This window comes from Saccostrea echinata, unplaced genomic scaffold (genome assembly GCF_033153115.1).
Source record: "Saccostrea echinata isolate AGI-Se365-2 ecotype Australia unplaced genomic scaffold, CSIRO_AGI_Sech_v1 ptg000014l, whole genome shotgun sequence".
NCBI classification, from domain to species: Eukaryota; Metazoa; Mollusca; class Bivalvia; order Ostreida; family Ostreidae; genus Saccostrea; species Saccostrea echinata.
The window spans coordinates 17,821,966-17,841,255 of NW_026889763.1; the positions used below are offsets into that span (position 1 = coordinate 17,821,966).

The window sequence follows — 19,290 nt, forward strand, 5'->3', positions numbered from 1 at the left end:
TGTATGTTGTTTAACGTCCCATTCTAGAATTTTTCACTCATATAGAGACGTTATTTATTGAAGTAAAGGGATTGGTCACTTCTCGTTATCTTCAACTTTTTTCATTCAGATAAATTGAAAACACATTTGATGTATATCATTAATTTTTTGGTATTCTTTTATATTCCTTTAACAAACGAAATCTTGAATATCAATTGATACATTAATAATGAGAGCATACAGTCCATGTTATTTTAGATAATACTATTATCAACATACTAGTACTACTAGTGAATATATTTCCGGTTACAACATAAAACTCATTGATCCACACGAATGAGAAAAATTATGCTTACTTTTTAAAGGCTGAAAAATAAGAAAACTTGAAAATAAAAAGGTAAAATACTGGATCAAACCCATCAACCAGACCCTTTCTAGTTCAATCTATTTCAAATCTTGTAGTTATCAATATAATACAGGTCTCTTTCATAATGCCGAATGAATGTTCCTACTCGTGGAATATGAAGATAGCAAACTGTAATGATGCTCAAAAGACTAAATAAACAATACAAATTGAGAGGAGAGCAATCGCAGAACCTTAAAAACTGCAGAGATGGAATCGGGTGCCATTAAAGAGAAAGCATCCCCTGACGACCTATGGCACGCGCTGTGAACTCTTTGTCTTGACTGAGTTAACGGTTAAATCCGTAGTCAGTTCAATATGAAAGTAATGACCTTAAAATTCGTATTAAACACGTTATTCAACATTCGATCTAGCGACAAGTTGTAATTGCAAACAAGGTTATTATATCGACCATAAATTTGCGAAATGTTACTTTAAACAAAATTATTAGTACCCTTGTAACTCAATTTTTAGTCAGTAGTCTTCGATATTTTCGAGGAAGAAAAAGAACTATCTCAGTCAGAGTATATATTTAATTACAAATCAATTGTATTCAGTAAATGATATTAAATCGCTTATCTCAGTAATTTTTAGTGCTATGTCTACATGAGTATACGTCATTAGTTCATCTACACTCAAGTCTCGTTAGTCATTGCTCAAGAACTTTACTATTATCAACGTTTCTTACGAATAGTATCTTCTTGAATTATCTCTTAAACCAGTCAGGTATAAAACAGACTTAAAAAGTGCTTTTCCTCTTAGTATTTTGTTTGAATTATCTCTTAAACCAGTCAGGTATAAAACAGACTTAAAAAGTGCTTTCAATTATCGATCTTTTGCCCTGTTAAATTGCAAATGATAAAGTCCAAACTGGTTTTAGTGACCAGTTCAAAATATTAACCTCTTTATACACTAAAAGGAACTTAAAATGCATCTCAGTCTGCAATTGTTTTGAAAAGTTATATCATTTATTTAAAGGTAAAAATTAAGTTTACACCTTTGATAGATAACTCTTGCAGTTTATTACACCAAGATAGGTGAACTAAGAGGTATGGTCAAAAGACAACAGCGATCCTAAGATCTATATGTTTCTATATTCAAATACGCAAAAAGAAATCTAGCCAAGCATTCCATGATAAATTATCATGAAACGACTAGACTTCTTTTAAAAAGATTTCACTGTTATATACATGCAGTATGTTTCAATAGCGTTACAATTTGTCGAACACACATTCTCTAGGGCAAACAATTAAAGCGTCGAAATGTTAACAAATGCACACGTGTACCACTAAACCGAGAAGTGATACGTGCACTTGCACATTTCCTGCTTTAAATACCGTGCTCCCTATAATGAGGCTTTTTTTTTTATTTTCGACTAAATCAAAAATTAGCAAAAAAGACGAAAATATCCCAGTTTCTTTGAAGTAGAATTTTAGTCGAGGTGCCATTCTGTACCACTCGCTGTAACCGGGGAATATGACCAGACAAGACCACCTGTTTACATGGCCAGCATAAAAGAGCTATCTTTAAAACACAAGTTAAACCGTTCAGAACACCATGTTAACGTGTCGAAAGTATTTATAAAATATCTATAAAATGTCTTTTATTCATAGTTTCACCATGTACTTTCTCCACAAATATTTGCAAAATTCATTACGTAATTTATGACGATTTTAAACTGGTTTAGAAGAAAGGAAAATTCTCTCCTTTAATTTATATAGTTTGAGAATCGCATCTTCACGAAAAGATGAGGATGTCTTAATCAATGAATTGTTTTTAGGAATTATTTTGCAGGTTCTCCAGAATTTCTGAAATCATTTCTGGAAACATGAAATTTCAAGATTTAAAATAAATGAAATAAAACCTACCGAATGATGAGTCCAACAAAACCATCTTTAGTCGGTTTATGAGATAGGTGGACTTTGTATATCTATATAAGATAGCCCCGTGTTCTTTTTAGTTTGAGAGGACGAACTCTGTATTCTCTTCCGTATTCAGGGTTTTTGTGTGTAAAGTGTCTGTATTGCCCCTAGTTAACCCACATCTTAAACATTTACAGGGGGATTTTGCTCAACGAGACAAAAATTTGTTTTTATCTAGAAGTTTTTCTTCCTTTCTCCTTCTTAATGCTATCATGACGTCATTATTTGTTACAAACAGGCCCACGATTCTTCAGCAAAACTGGAAGAGAAATTCAAAATTCTAATACAAGAAGACAATATTGATTGATATTCAGGAGTAAGGATTAAAGTGTGTCATTTTCAAGCAAACAAATACAAAATAAAACATTTTTAAAAAAATATTAGAAATTCATTATTTCGTGCATATGATTTTACGCTTTCTTTTGAAACTTTGATCTCTTTTAGATATTTCACCATAGAAATATAACGGCAAGAGGGGTTTAGCGTAATTCGCATACACTGAAGTAAAGGAAACTCCTATGTAATGCGTTTTCTTCTATTCCTTCCTTGTACGATGGTTTGATAAACATAGGCTTTAATCTTCAAACCGAAGCAAACCTATTTGTATTCTTTAATCATTACTTACTTTCAAAGGGCAAACAATCCAGTTGAAAGATTCGAGCTGACTCAAAATATGACTGATAAAAAAACCAAGAAAGCAGTGGAGCCCAATTTGCACCCATCCTTTTTCACTGGAGCATCATATCTTTATACCTTGCTACCCTTTTCTCAGGCATAAATAATATGAGTAAAGTAAAGATTCAAATGACCAAACAAAATGCTCTCTTTCCGAAAAAAGTAATTAACAAAAAGAGCTTACCATCCATTTATCTCATATCTTTTGATGTTTTCTCAATTTATGGTTGAGAAATTTTATCAATATTTCATCAAATGTTTGATTTTGAGTTTCTTGATACACAAGAATTCTTTTTTAAAAATATGCATGTCCAACAAGCATTCATAGAAATTACAAAACGAAAGGACGTCTTAAGTGAATAAAAAGAAACCTCCCTGTACACGAAAATACATATAATGCATCTGTAGTACCTGGGGATAAACGTGCTTATCTATGCACTGTCAATTAGACAACAATTACCCAATCCAAACTTAAGTAGACACTCATCAATCGATGAGGAAGCATCTTAACAATGAAATGGCAAGCTCGTCATTACGGAAGATTAGTATGTAAGTGTATTCACCAAATTAACAAATTATGTTTAATTTAGATTGTAATACTGATTTCAAGTACATTGCATAATTTGTCAAAGTTACCAGTTTTGTAGGAGAGAATTACACAGGGGTAATTCAAATTCTTTTTAAGATATTATTCAAATTCAACATGGTTAGCAAACACATCATACCTAAACCATGTATGTTTAACTTTTCGACCAATATTAGTCTTTATAAACGCAATGTTATATATTCTGAGATACAAATAAATATTAATAATATATACCTTATATACCCTTGACTCACTGAGTAAAGGTTCTAGTCTGTTCAAACATTAAAGAGTTTTCATTAATTAAATGGACATTTTTGGAGCAAAAAAAAAAAATAATAATAAAAACTTCAGAAACTGAATCAAGATTGAATTATTTGATAACGCCTAGGGAGACCTACGGGAAAATGAAAACAGAAACCAGTAATAGGCGTAAACTTATCACATAAACGACTTATAAATACACGACGACGATCAGCTGAAATCATAGCCTATTATTTCAGATTAGTACTCAGATTTTGTCAAAAAAAAGTTCTACATCAATATCTTAGCTTATTATTTTAGGTAATTAGTACAAAAAAAATTAGCCTGTTATTTTAGATTAGTACAAAAATATCTTAGACTATTATCTTAGGTTAGTACAAAAATATCTCAGACTATTATCTTAGTTTAGTACAAAAATATCTTAGACTATTATCTTAGTTTAGTACATAAATATCTTAGACTATTATTTTTGGTTTATACTAAGATTTCGTTAGGTAACTAGTTCTCAATATTTAAGCAAGTTTATTCAAATTCAATTTCTACTTTGATATTTATGAACGTAGAAGATGAGTATACACACAGAAATGATCAGTGGTAAAACCCAATTTGTATATCCACCCATTTAATTACAAATATGAATATGAACTTAGCTTTTCCCACGTTTTGCTAATTAAGATTCAATATTCTTAATCGTGACCCTTTGTCCTTTGTTTAGACATATTTAACTACTTAAATGGAATTGATGAAGTTTGTTCAAAGTGCGTATGATTTCTACTTCCTAGAGTTCCCCGTGATATTGGAACTTATCAAAGATTTGTATAATTTTCATTTCCCCTTTTCCGTGAAATATTTACCATTTTTCCGCCAAGGTGTTGTCACCCCATAGTTTTTTCTCCATATTTCCTTCATATAGTTAATATATATAACTGTTTGGATGGCTTTTTTGTAAATACTTTCAGAGCTATTACTTCAATTTTTAAAATTTCTATAGTTTCATAATTTCGATACTTGAATTAAAAAAACTTTTTCGAGTGTCTGAAATTCCAAATTTATTTCTATGCATTGCCAGACCATTTTGAATTCACAAATAATAAAAAAAAAATCATAAATATATGCAAACAAAACTTAAATTTTCTATTAAGATTACATCAAAATTAAGTTATTGAGGTAAATAAAAAAAAAAAAAACGTTACCACAGAGATAGTATTTGGAAATAGGAATTTAATAAAAAAGAAAACACCACACACTTCAAATATATTTAATAGAAAATTCACTTCATTTTGATTGGTTGGTAATCAATATAATTGTTATTGTATCTTCTATGATATTTAATTAAATTTTTATATCTCTTTCGTATTTCAAAACCAGATTTCTCTTAAAATAAAATTTCTTACGAATTCAAAGCTGAAAGTGCACTTTTATCGGTAAAAATGCCTAAGTAATGTGATACATTCATCTCAAAAAAAAAAAAAAAAAAAAAAAAAATTAAATTTAATCGCACATCAAGACACTAATTTTGTAGATCACAGTTCTTACAGAATATTGCTGATATATCATTTGTTAATAAAGTAATAAAATAGTTTACAACTGTTTTTAAGAATGGTTTGAAAACTATCAGCATAACGCTGTTCATGAAACAAGTACAGAACACGAATAGGTGATAAAGATGTCAATTAAGGCATATTTTACCGACTATCATTAAGTCTTCAACTGCATACGTAATTTAAGGAAGCGACTGGTATTTCACTGAAATGAGCAAGTGATTCATTGCCAAAACGATTCGTTCAATTTTTTTTCATATACATGCATCATTTTTTTAAAAAGATGATTCTCAGATACGTCACATTTAAATGAATAATTTTATAATATTTAAAAAATCAAGCTGTTTTAATTAAACATCCGTTCATTTTCAAATTGCGAATAAAACATTATATGCTGTTTTAACTAAGAGGTAAATATTCAAAACTCAATTGCACAGCAAATTTAAGAAGTTAAATTAGGATTATGCACAATATATTCAAGAAATCATTGATTCGTTGGCAAAATAGAGAGGGTTTCCGATAAAGGAAAAGAACAGAAAAATATTTCTGTTTAATTTTTTTTCTTTTAAAATTGCATTTTTAATTGAATTAACAACATTTCCTAATTGCGATAGTATTATGACATTCTATTAATTGCATTCAAACTTAAACAAACAGCAACAAAAAACTTGTCTAAACAAAAAAAAATGTAATTTGAATGTATTAAGAGAAAGCACAATTGTACACTTCCATTCATAAAAAAGTAGTCCTTAAGGGAGGTCACTTAATTTGGCAGGTGTTGTAATATTATAGGCGCCCTTAGTCTGAGTAGTCACATGTTAGAATGAAGTGGACGTAAAAAAATCATTCAAGATGAAAAAACGAAATTACAGGTTTTAGGGTACAAATGACGATAAGTCGACTGGGAATTTATTTATTCTTTTTATCAAATATGTTGATAAAATTAAACTTTGAAATCACGGATACAGATTCATAATCTCTTCTTGTGTAGCATGATAAAACATAAATTGAAAATAACATGTTCGTTATTTCAGTTATTTCTTGTCATTTCTCATTAGATCAGATATGCTTTATTTAAAAATAAACGCTATTCGGATATCCAAAAAGATCAAGGAAGGTACATAAATGCTTGTTAACGAAAAAACGAAGGTCAATGTAAATGTATTGCTTGAGAAGTACATTCAAAACGTGACATTTATTCTAATTCTGATAATTAAGAATCATCAAAACTTGACTTCAATTAAATAAATCAAAATGACAAATCGATACATTTACTTACATTTAATTTTGGGTCACATAAAGTGTACTTCTATAACTATTCATCATTCAATGTGCATATTGCAGGCATTACCTACTGACTTCATTTCAGCATATTCATACAAATTAAAGCACTAAACTTTTTATAAAAGAATTATTTCCCGATATTCTATACATTACTGTAAGAATGTAACAGGTAAAGATAACGAACAGTGATCGATCTCAAAAAATCCTCAAACAATACAAATATGTGAAGAGGGCATAAAACGCGGACCCCTGGAAATTCTAGAGGTGGGATCAGGTGCCTAGGAGGAGTAAGCATCCCCTATTGACCGGTCACACCCCCAAAAATCCTACGTATTGATCAGACTACAACTTTACACTGAAATATTACAGCTTCCAAAACCTTTTATAACTAAAGATGGATGAAACTTATTAGGAAATAAATAACACATTCAAACCGCTGTAAATTCATTCTAAATGTTTAATTCTATTTTCATAAATCGTAATTTTGAATGTAATATGCCCCAGAAAATCAATGATCGGGGAGCGTTATGTTTTCTCCTGTCTGTATTTCAACAGGCAGGGGAAATTTCTAAGTGTTAACATGTTTTCTCACTGTACACGGCATGAGACAGTAAACAACATCGGTGTTTAAAATTTGTGCTAAAATTTGGAAGTTTTGGCTAAAATTAGGATTGACTGTGTAAAAGCACCGGACAATTTATTAAATCACAGGGAAACTACAGCGATGATACAACTTTAAAAAAAAAACTTCCCACCCACTTTTATCAAAATTTTTTTTTAAAAAAAATTGGTGTTATGACTTCTTATTAAATAGTCATGTCACCAAACTTTATATTCTAATACAAATTTGTGGGAAGATAATACCATCAATGATTAGTATTCATCATATTGAAGTTGCAATGAATTTTAAGTTCATTTTTGTCATTATTGTCAATATTATCATCTTCCAAATAATAATTGCAGAACAAAATAGAATCTAAAGAGTAAAATTATAGAGGTCACAGGGAAATGGGTTTGACTAAACATTTCAAGACCATTTTTAATTTAATTTAAAACCTCATCTCCCAGACACACTTATTGTTGATCATATAATACATGTCAGATGATTTTTTCCCCTTCCATTTAGATACTGTTAATGTTTATCAGTGAGTTAATGTTAAAAGAGAAAATGAAACTGAGTCATACAGATGTTGTCAAATAGTAAGTTTTAGTTAACGTAAGATAATGGTATATAAAGTAGTTTAAAAAACAAAACACCTTAAGATAAATGGTTGAGTAGTGTCTTTATTTGAACACTTGTTAAAGTGTTACTGGCCTGGACAAAGTTACATTAATTGTAGGCTAGCAAATTTAAACAATGTATGACTTTAGCTCACGAAAACAACTATGCTTCATTTATTATTATTCTTTATAATTTGAAGTTAATAATTTCATCGTTTTAACTGACAAATTTATGCCAAAGTTTTTACGCCCTTTAATTTATGCTTATCTTTATTAAAGTTACTCGTCAGGAATTGACTTCACTTTCTCCATCACAAATTAGATCGCTTTAATTCATTTTTATATGCTGTATCAAAAGTAAGCAATTAAGCATAGCTTGGGTTGGCTTACCGTTAGCCTCGGAGGCTGATGTTACTCCACGATAAGGGTAGGAATAATGCATCGTGCTACACACTTAGACTGGTATCCCAAACAAATAAAGAATAAAGCTTTTGTTTCATTTTATTTACTATTAAGTATCAAAACAATTAATCGGCATTTCTTTTTCTTTAACCCAAAATTTCCCCTGATTAAACGTATTCTAAACTATTTTTAGCACCATTCACTTTTAGTATTTTGGGCAAGGGCAAGATCATTGTTACGTCACAGATCACTCATGAATACACATTTTTAATCAGCTTCCTTCACGTAGAAAACTTTGCAATTCCATTAAGTGCAATATATATTACTTTGACAGGCTAGGTAATTAAGATTTTAAAATCATTAAAATTTCTGATTTCAAGCTGATGACATTTGCAGTGTAATATTAATAGTTATCAGCAAAAAGTCTGATGCACTTCTTATATAAATATATCATTAGTTAATAAATCAAGACTATATGTGAAATTGAACATATCTAAATTAACATAGCGACCTTTACCGCTGAAGGAAATATACAAAGCACTATTACTACAACAAGGAATTCATCTAGATAAATGTCATGCTACAAGGCCAGAAAAATGTTTGATTTTATAAATCCATAATTCCAAGACGAAAAGTATTAAGATTAAATTAAGCCAGTACGTCTTTACAATTTTACATGAAAGTGTTTTGAATGATTTGTTTCGAATGAAATTTTATCAAAAGATTAATAAACATTTTAATTCATTTTTTATTTAGATTTTGTTTTTGATTATATTTTTGCTTAAAAGCTTTTCACTCTAATAGAAGTAAGATCATCAAATAATAAACGTTAATTTTCATGAAAATTTCTCATAATAACTCTTTAAAAAATAAAACCCACTCACGTCCAGCTTTGTCTGTGCAGGCCATTTTAACCCGAGTGCCCTCAGATAAATAACCGAGAAGTATTACAGAAACAATAGATAAAACGCAAGTTTTAAGGAAATCCGGCGAGCTCCAATGATATTTGATCTCGCCAAATTGGCTTCAATCAAATCAGTTTTAAAATAGTTATGAAATAACTGTTTGTCATAACGATTTGGGAAATATGAATTTGATTCACTGTCTTTCAAAAAGAAAAATAAAAAAATAAATATATAAATTAATTAATTAATTAAAAGCTTACCTAAAAAAAAGTTATCTGTTACTTTTTAATTTTCATTGTTATTATATTATTTTTCATAACTGCGGATAATGTATATGTAAGCTAGGCTTTCCAAACCCTGTAATTGTTTGACGTGAACTTGCGGAGGAAAACGCTAAAATGCACTTTCTTTAGTTATGGATTAAATGTTTATTCGTCGAATAAATGTAAACCAAAGAAGAAAACAACCATGGATTCGTGCAAGAAACATTACTTTTGCAAATTAATATTCTATATGCTATAAGTAAGGCTTTGGAGTGATATGAAAAAAGGTGAAGGTAATGTAATGAACAGTGATCAATCTTAAGAAAAACTACAAACAGTATTAATCTGTGAACAGGGCATAAAGCACGAACCTCCGGTAATTCTAGATGTGGAATCTTTACCTACGAGGATAAAGCATTCCCTGTCGACCAGATGCACCCTCTGTGAGCCCTATGTATTAATTATGTAGATGGAATATTCCATTGTCAAAACTATAAAATCAAAGGCCTAACAATTGGTATGAAACAGGTCCTCCAAAATATGATCCAGTAATGGGATATATATAATAACAAGGTCATTAAACGACCATAAAATTTAGGAAATGCTGACTTTAAACAAGGTTGTTGAAATCCCTGTAACATTAACATTTCTGTCAGTAGCCTGTCTCGGTTTAAAATTTAGCGTACTCAGAGCATGCTCTTTAGTTTCGAATAAGTTATGTGATGTAAACACCATATGTAGATGATGATAAAATATTACTATATATATATAAGGAAAAAAAAACTGAAGTCATCTTGTTTGTCACAGAATTTAGTTGTTAGTTGGCTTTTATCTTATATAATCAGTAAAACATCCAAATATGAAATAGATGTGTCAAACTCTGTGGTAACTTTCATTTCAAGTCAACATATGAATGGAAATATCTATTGTTAATTGATTAAATGTCGTTTATATATCTGAATGTCGAGTTAAAGACCACAGAAAGTAAGTATGTTCTTCTTCTAGTGTAGAGTTTTTTTGTGTGTAAATTCTGCTTCATTGGAATATAAAGATAGGTCGGCTAATTAAGGAGCACACTTAGTGCTAATCGTAATTCCAACAATTGTTAGAAGACATGATCTCCAAAGCCTACATAAATGTTGTCAATGAGGATATTCAGCATCATTTTAATATCAACTTTAGAGTACTTGTTTGTAGAATCAGAGTAATTTAAGTAATTTTGTTGATGACCAATTTCAAGATATGAAAATTTCCAAGTTCCAATTTTATTGAAGAAACAGTTGTCTATGATATCAAAAAAAAATTTAATTTATCATGAGGAATGCTTGTTTAAAGTGTAGGAAAGTTTTACGTTTTGAAGTAACTGAATTTTATTAACGTCACATTTTAACAATTTGAAAGTATTATCAAACAAAATCAATAAGTCATTAAAAGAATGGCATAGAGAGGGGAGAAAGAAAAGAATATATATATAATTAATAATCTACAGAAAACAAATCAATTAAGTTTTGAAATGAATTCTAAAAAGCTGATTCTTCTTTAATCTGTGTCCAAAGCATTCCAGATTTTACACCCCCCCCCATCTATAAAAATATTTTACAATGCAGTGAATTTAATCTTTGCACATTTAGTGTAAAAGTATTAACATATCCTTCGAAAAATGTTCAATTATTTTCGAGATGACCATAATAAAAAAAAAAAAAAAAAAAAACATTTCTTCAATTTCTGAACATACACCAAAGAATATTTTCTTTAATGCAAACACAGTAAATTGACACAATATCAATTTCTAAAGTAAAAGACAACGGAAATCAATTTGTATGGAAATTTCTCTGTCGAGGAATATTTAAGAATAGTTTTTTTTTTCTGATAAAGCATATGTCAAATCTAGAGTACTTAGGAATGGCACCAAATCAACCGGGAAACCAAATCCCCAAAGACAACACTGTTTTGTTATACATGTATATGCTTCAAGAAATCACTTGAATTTACAAACACTAACAAACGTTCTACTATCCAATCAAAAATAATTTAGGAAAACAGTGGTACCTTTCATAAAAAAAAATTATCTTTGTTCAGAAATTGCAGTTGTGAATTCATAATCATTTATGTGTGAACTTGTGTACTAGATAAATAGTTTTATCAATGATTCTCGAACTGCAGTCACACGCTTACTCTTTTTTGACCCACTTTATATTATATGTAACCGAGAAAAGGTGAACATTTTTTGTTGTAGAACAAAGAAGTGATGGAAACCATATCCATTAATTCGTTTGAAATTGAACGTTCAACCAGTTGAAAATAGAACAGTAATTCATTTTAGTACTTAAAGACTCGTGGTGATGTCCCGGGTACCTGATGTATGATGACAAACAAAGCTTTGTCTTGTTATGGGTTAATTGGTTAATTGTTTTCATAGGAAGTTATTAACTGTTTTTGAGAGTTTATAACAGTCACCCAAAATTCTGAATTTCCATTTTTTGCGCATTTACTACGTCATCAATAATTCTTCCAAGGAATGAAATGTAAGGAGATAACGAACAGTATTCAAGCTCAAAAGGCCTTTAAACAGTACAAATTTTGGAGCAGTGCAAACATCAGAGGTGGGATCAGGTGCCATGGAGGAGTGAGCATCCCCTGCCGACCGGTTCATACGCCGTGTTCTCCTTGTCATGATCAGAAAATAACGGGAAAATCCGTCGACAATTCAGTGTGTAAATATTCCATTTGCAAATAAATTCCATCTAATGCAAAAATTGAGAATTGTTAATTGTAGAGACGAGGGGTAGGTGAAAATACTGCATGTTATGCCAGTTGAAATGAAAAAGTTGAAGAAAATCAACAATCATCCATCTCATAACCTTATCAACCAAGCAAAATCGATAGCTGGCAAAAACATCCCTGGAAAGATCAGAGGTGGAATAAGGTAACTTGGAGGAGTAAGCACCCACTGTTGTTTGACAACATCAGCCGTGACCCTTTAGGGTACTCAAAAGTACTATGAAATGAAATATGCAGATATAGAACAGTATTCAAGCTCAAAAGTCTATTAAACAATACAAATCAGGAGCAGAGGAAACACAGACCTCTAAAACATCAGCTGTGAAATCAGGTGCCAAGGAGGAGTGAGAATCTCCTGCCAACCGGTCACACCCGCCGTGTGCTCCTTGTCATGGTCGGGAAAAACGGGAAAATCTGTAGACAATTCAGTGTCTAAATAATGTCCTAACAATAAGTATGAAAAAACGTCAGTCAGTGATAGATTGTATTTGCTGACAAGGCCATTGTATCGACCATAGAACTTGCGAAATGATGACTTAAAAGGACACTCTTGATATTCTTGTTTCATCAACTTGTTTTTCAATAGCTTGTCCCGGTTTAGAAATGTTCTTGCGTGTCGAATCATTTGAGATATAAAATAAAATGAAAAAAAATGCGAAAAAGGGTGAAGATAACGAAAAGTGATCGATTTCATAAAAACTACAAAAATTACAAATATGTGAGCAGGGCATAAACACGGACCTCCGGAAATTTCAGAGGTGGGATTAGGTGCCTAGGAGGAGTAAGCATCCCCTGTTGACCGGTCACACCCGCCTTTAGTCCTATGTATTGATCAAGTATACGGAACATTACGTAGTCAAATTTAGTACAGAAACATAGGCCTAACAATTGGTATGAAACAAGTCAGCCAAAATACGACTCAGTGATATGTTATATTTGTTTATGGGTCATTATAACGACCATAGCATTTACGGAATGCAGACATTAAACGAGGTTGTTGAAATCCCTCCAACATCTACATATGGATCAGCAGCTTGTCTGGGTTTAAAAATTGACCGTACTCAGAGCATGCTATTGAGTAGCGAATAAGTTTGTAGACACAAAAACCATATGCAGGTGATAGCGGAATATTACTACATAGATAAGGAATGTTGAAGATGAAAAAGCTGAAGTAATCTCGTTTGTAATACAATTTACTTGTTAGTTGGCCTTCGTTGTCCATAGTCAGTAAAAAATCCAAATATGAAACAGATGAAGCAGACTCTGTAATGTCTTTTTTCAGGTTCACTGGGATATATCGAGTCGACATATGAGTGTAAATTGATGAAATGTCGTCGATGTATTTGAATATCGAATTGATTGATTGATTGATTGATTGTTGTTTTAACGTCCCTCTCGAGAATTTTTCACTCATATGGAGACGCCACCACTTGCCGGTGGAGAGCTGCAAATTTTGTCCTATACTCGGCACTTAGGGCCATTGAGCAGTGAGGGATCTTTTTCATGCCAGCACCTACTGCGAAACGGGACCTCGGTTTATACGGTCTCATCCGAAGGACCGGTCTCCACGTCGCACAGTGGGATTCGAACCCGCGACGTAAGGATCAACTCCTTACTTCGCGACTCTAGAGCAGACGCTCTAACCACTGCGCCACGCGGGCGACAATATCGAATTGAAGGCCACGGCCTAATTATTGAAATGAATATGCCAGTCAGGATAAGTGAACAATATCGTAATAATGTCAATAGAATTTTCAAAAGTATAGACATTCAACGAGATTATTGAAGGGCCTGTAAAATCAACTTATTCACCTTTAGTCTGCCTCGGTTTAAAAATTGATTAGAATAAATATACTAAAATTATTTTACATACTAAATGAGAACAGCAAATGTGCATATATTCGGAAGACTAATTAAAAACTATGATTAGGTTCATTTCGTTTGATCACTTCATTTATAACTGAATCTTGATAAATTTGTACATTAGAAACTCATATCTTATACTTTAAATGTCTACAGAAATTCGGTCTGAGAAAAACAGAACAAAAGAATAAAGGTGTCAATCACAGTCAATAACCCTTATAACCGGCATTAGTATCGATGCATGTTTCAGTATAACGTCTCATTCATGGATTCAGATTGTTCATTAAAGCTTTTGGAAAGTTGTTCGAATTCTCAGACAGTTCTGACCCAGTTCAGTCCACTTCGGCAGTTGATTTGGTCGGTAAGGTAGATGGGGTTCCGTTCCAATCCAATAGGTCTAAAAAATGGAAGATTAGGGGAAAGAGAACGCAAGAGGTATTTCATTCACATTTTTAATTTTAAGAAAGGCAATCACAACTCTTGCATAATGAATGTTTTATATGTTATGAACGATCCCAACCAATATTACTCTCAGTTCCGAAATTACACTGATATTAAGGACTAGAAGATAACTAACAGTGATCAATGTCATAAATCCAGTAAAGATACAAATCGTGAACAGGGCAAAAACACGGACCTATGGAAACAACAGAGGCGCCGTCTAGTCTATTTCTAATTTGATTGTAGCGCCACAAGAATGATTGTACAGAGTGCTTTTCAATTATTGCATGGACAATTTCAGCCTTGAAAACAAAGCTGAGTAGCTTCATCAAAGCAAAGCATTATGATAATGTAAAAGGTGACGATAACGAACAATTATCAATCTCATAAGTCGAGTAAAGCATTCGAATCTTGAACAGGAAAAAAGAACTCGAACCTCTGGAAACACCAGAGGTGGAATCAGGTGCTTAGGAGGAGTAAGTATCCCCCTGTCGGCCGGTCACATTCACCATCAGCCCTCTGTGATGATACGGTAAACGGAATACTCTGTAGTCAAAATCGACGAAAAACAATGTCCTAACAATAAGTGGGGGAAATGTCAGTCAGAATTCGACCCAATGATATGTGAAACATTTAAGAGTTTAGAAATGTCTGTTTTACTGAAGGACGATAACACAGATAAATTTTGAATTGCTTGATATTTTTGATATTGTTTATATTATTAATCGATATATCAAGATATCTCAAAGTATTAGCTATTGTTAATCATTCATGTTCCATTTGATCTTCTGGTAATTTTCTCTCAAGAAAAGTGGAAATTTACTTATCCGCATGAGTATATATACAAAAAGTCGAAGGAGCTATTTTAGTGGTATTTTTAATCTGGAATTATTCTGTGTGTGTAGTTCTTTGTCCAAGAATGACTCTTTTAAAAAAAATATCCAAAAGGCTCTATTTGCAAAATCTCCAGCAAAACACTACAGAAGAACGATAAGGTGAATATTATTTTATCTGGTCTTTTCGTTGCTTTCAATAATAGCAATGCTAATATCCATATTGGTTTCTTTGTTAAATTGCATTTCTTGATATTAGAGGCCATTTTGAAAAAAAGATGCTAGGATGTCCTAAAAACGATGGTCTGTGTAGGGACCTTTTAACAGCAAAAATAAAAAAAAAACCTCCAAGGATCGATCTCCTTTAAAGCTTATTTGGTGACCTTAAACATTTATATCATGTTAGGATCTTCAAAAAATGTACCAGTTTGCAAGACAATCTACCGCAGAACCCTTTAAGGGGTTAAAAGGTTTAATTGTTGAAAAATGCAAATTGTTTATTCAGGTTAGTGTATACTTACATACTTCATTTGTAAATATCTAAAAGTAATTTTCATCTCGGATACATTTGTTTTTACTATAAGCATTTGTTCTCTTAAACATACAAAATTAATATCTAATTTATATCATAATTAATATCTGTTACAATACTGAATGATTTATCATGATAAGGCATATTGTTAAAACATGCACTCTGCAATTATTCATTAAAGTTTTAATCTTTAAAATCACTTAATAGTTCCCATCTTATGAACTACATTGTTTGAAAAATAAAGCTCTTGGTTGTGTGATAATAGCATTACGCTTTAAAAAAAACCCCAAAAAACTTTGATATAAAAAAAAATAATCGTGTCAAGATAAGATTCTTTAAGTACATTACGTAGTATTTTTTCTTATTTTCATGTAATCTTTATTCAAATTCTCACACAATACAAGCCGTGTTGAAAAATCAACACTAATGTTCATTACCCAGATAAGACTGGGTCTGAGTGTTTCTGGTAGAACAATTTCCAATGTGCTAATTATCAATGGGAAGCATCTCATTCAGGAAGATGTCACTCATGTCCCAATTTATCTTTAGGAAACGATATCTCAATGTTATCTAAATATGAAACTACTAAAATAAAATCAGGACAAACGGATAGGGTAAATAATTACAAAGTACTTGTGTAGAACAATAGGAACTCTTTTTTTCAATTAAATACTAGAATATGGTGCATTCGTTATGCCATATAATGATAAATCGCACAAAAATATTATTTCTCAAATTTTGATGAAAATGCTTCAAAGCATTGCAGAGTGCATGGTATTAAAAATAATTTACCTTTCTATTAAACCTAAAAACCGAGCACGTGTAGACCTCTGAACAAGTGCTCGCTACGTTTACTTCAAGGAAAGTTGTTCTTTTCCCGCTTTCCCTTTCCTCTATTTTACAATCTTATATCACCCTGTACTTTATTGGACACTATATAAACATGCTACAAAAACTAATGGGCAAATCTAATTACTGAACTTAAGATAAACTTTTTTTCAGTATTTTTACTTTAAGAAGGGAGCTGCTTATTCATGTCAACATTGGTTTTAAATATGTTCGAGCCAGATCTCACATGTTTGAAGAAATTTACAAAGACGAGTTTCTTTTTAATAGAGGATTTTATACATTTTTTACATTTCATATATTCAGAGGGAGTTGAAACAAGATTAAGCATGCAACTGGATATTATTTAATCAAAGACAAATGTGAGTAGTTTTCTTTCGAATTATAAAACGAAGTCATTCGGTAGGTGTTAGTTTTGCAGCTCTGAAATCAAAAGGAATTGTTAAGGACAAATTCCTCTTAAGCTTTTGCACTTCATGTATGGAAAAATACATTTTTACGTTAAAAAAATTCTCCGTGATGTTTGTATTACACTCTTTTTTTGTCTTCCTATTACCTAATTAGATCAAAACAGGAAATTTAAACAGAAATTTGCAATGAGATGAGAATAAAGTATTGCAGATTTTCATTCTTGCATGTTTCTACTTTACTATATGTATTTATTTTGAGTAGTGTTCTTTGGCAATTAAATAAAACTTGTTTTAAATTAATTTTCATCAAGTGAAAAATAACTTTAATCTGCAATAAATACGTTTGCTTGGATAGCTCTGATTATTGTAAAGTTGTTAAGGTTTTTTATCATGCAGTTTTAAGTCCATTTTATGATATTGATTTTTATCCAACTGTACGAAGGCACTTTTGGATATCATGTCATCTAATTCATTATTCTATAAAAGTAGTAAAGAACATTGCCAGTGTTAATTCTATCTATGCTGTTCTTGGTAAAATGTTTACAAAAAGACATAATTGCAAAATTAGAAAAGTAAACATTTCGAAAATTTACAAAACACCTTATTTTACCTTAATTATTTTTTTCTACAAACTAAGGGGAAAAAATCATTTTTTTTATTCAGCAATATTATTGTGAATAGCAAAATCTTTCAAAACATATGTCAATACAAAATAATAAAAAATACCAGCCTATTTCAATTCAAAAAAATTATAATCATATTTCTGTACAACTGCAGACCAAACGAGTAATATCTTTACATGGAATTCACAAGTAGGGTATTTGTATTATAACTCTTTTAATTACAATGAAATTTGGCCGGTATATCTTTGATATTTCCTCTTTGAATGTGTTGAATATTATTTTAATTGATTGACTTATTGATTGCTTGTCTTTGCTTTACGTCTCTTACAAGAATTTTTTTACTCAGTTGAGACAACACCTGTGAAGGGCTAACATTTAGACCTATGCTCGGCACTCAGGGCCATTGATCAGTGAGGGTTCTTTATCGTGTCAATGCCTACCGTAACACGTGACATCAGTTTTTAAGGTCTCATCCAAAAGACCCATGACTTTCACTTCTAATGTCGGGTGCTTGATGAAGGAACAGTGACTACCTATGTTTACGTCTTAGGTTTGTTGCGGCGCCAAGAACGAGAATCAAACTTGATACCTCCCAATCACAAAGCGAGCGCCTTACCACTAGGCTGCCTCGACCGGATATAAAATTTTAAAGAGAGGAGAAAGTGGAGTTTTATTTTGAACGTTATTGACAAATTTCTTAAAGATAATTATTTCAAAATTAGGAATCGATATATTTTGCACAATGCTCATTTTAAAGCCACTTCTGAGTAAAACAGTAAAACATGAAGTCGTGTTTATATCAATGCATGTATATTTTTAATCCTTGCTATGTCACAAAATTAAAGCATTTTTTCAATATATATTTTCTATAATAAAAACTTCTTTGACACTTTGTTTTTCTAATATTAGGATTGATAAGTATTTTCAAAAGCAACATTACTTATATAATAAGAGTGAAAGAGTGAAAGAATTTCAATTTTCTTTTAAAGGTGTATGTGGTCGGTTTATTGTTTTTTTCTTTATTTTGTTTTGTTTTTTTCTTCTTTATTTTGTTTTGTTTTGTTTGTTTGTTTTGCTTGGCATAAATAATGGCTTGATTATCTCTAGTATCTGTAAATGGTGCCTGTGCTCCAGGCACACTTCAAGACTGATTCAACAGTTTTAAAGTTAATAATTTTAAGCTAAATGCAGTTATACAATTATTTACTCTCTAGAATCCCTTTTGCAAATATTTGAATATTCGTATGTTCTTAATATTTATCTTCGATTGTGTGAAATAAAACTGTACATTGCCAATTAAAAATGAAATAGAATGTATACTATTTTATAACTTGGAGAATCTAGAGGTTTAAAAAATGATTATTTTAAAATCATATGAGGTGATAATGAACAGTACCCATGCTCAAAATTCCTATAAAACAATGCAAATTGAGAGAAGAGCAGACGGGCATCCTAAAAACATAAGATATGGAATCAGGTGCCACAGAAGAGTTAACATCTCCTGTCGATAGGTCACCCC

The 19,290-nt window shown here is 31.2% G+C and overlaps 2 protein-coding genes across 4 annotated transcripts in view; one reads left to right on the forward strand and one right to left on the reverse strand.

Moving 5' to 3' along the window:
- Positions 1 to 9,197, reverse strand: part of LOC133186866 (ETS homologous factor-like) — a 33,748-nt gene extending 24,551 nt beyond the window's left edge. Inside the window, exon 1 of one of the 3 annotated variants that reach the window (XM_061322237.1) lies at positions 9,159 to 9,197. In XM_061322237.1, coding sequence (XP_061178221.1) covers positions 9,159 to 9,183 — 25 coding nt within the window. In that variant the 5' untranslated portion in view covers positions 9,184 to 9,197. Of the gene's footprint in view, positions 1 to 2,250; positions 2,360 to 8,262; positions 8,327 to 9,158 lie in introns of those variants that run through there. The other 2 variants (XM_061322235.1, XM_061322236.1) reach the window with 2 other exon arrangements.
- LOC133186872 (sulfotransferase 1B1-like) overlaps positions 1 to 19,290 on the forward strand; it is a 492,412-nt gene that overhangs the window by 349,135 nt on the left and 123,987 nt on the right. The gene's annotated exons all lie outside the window — the stretch shown is intronic.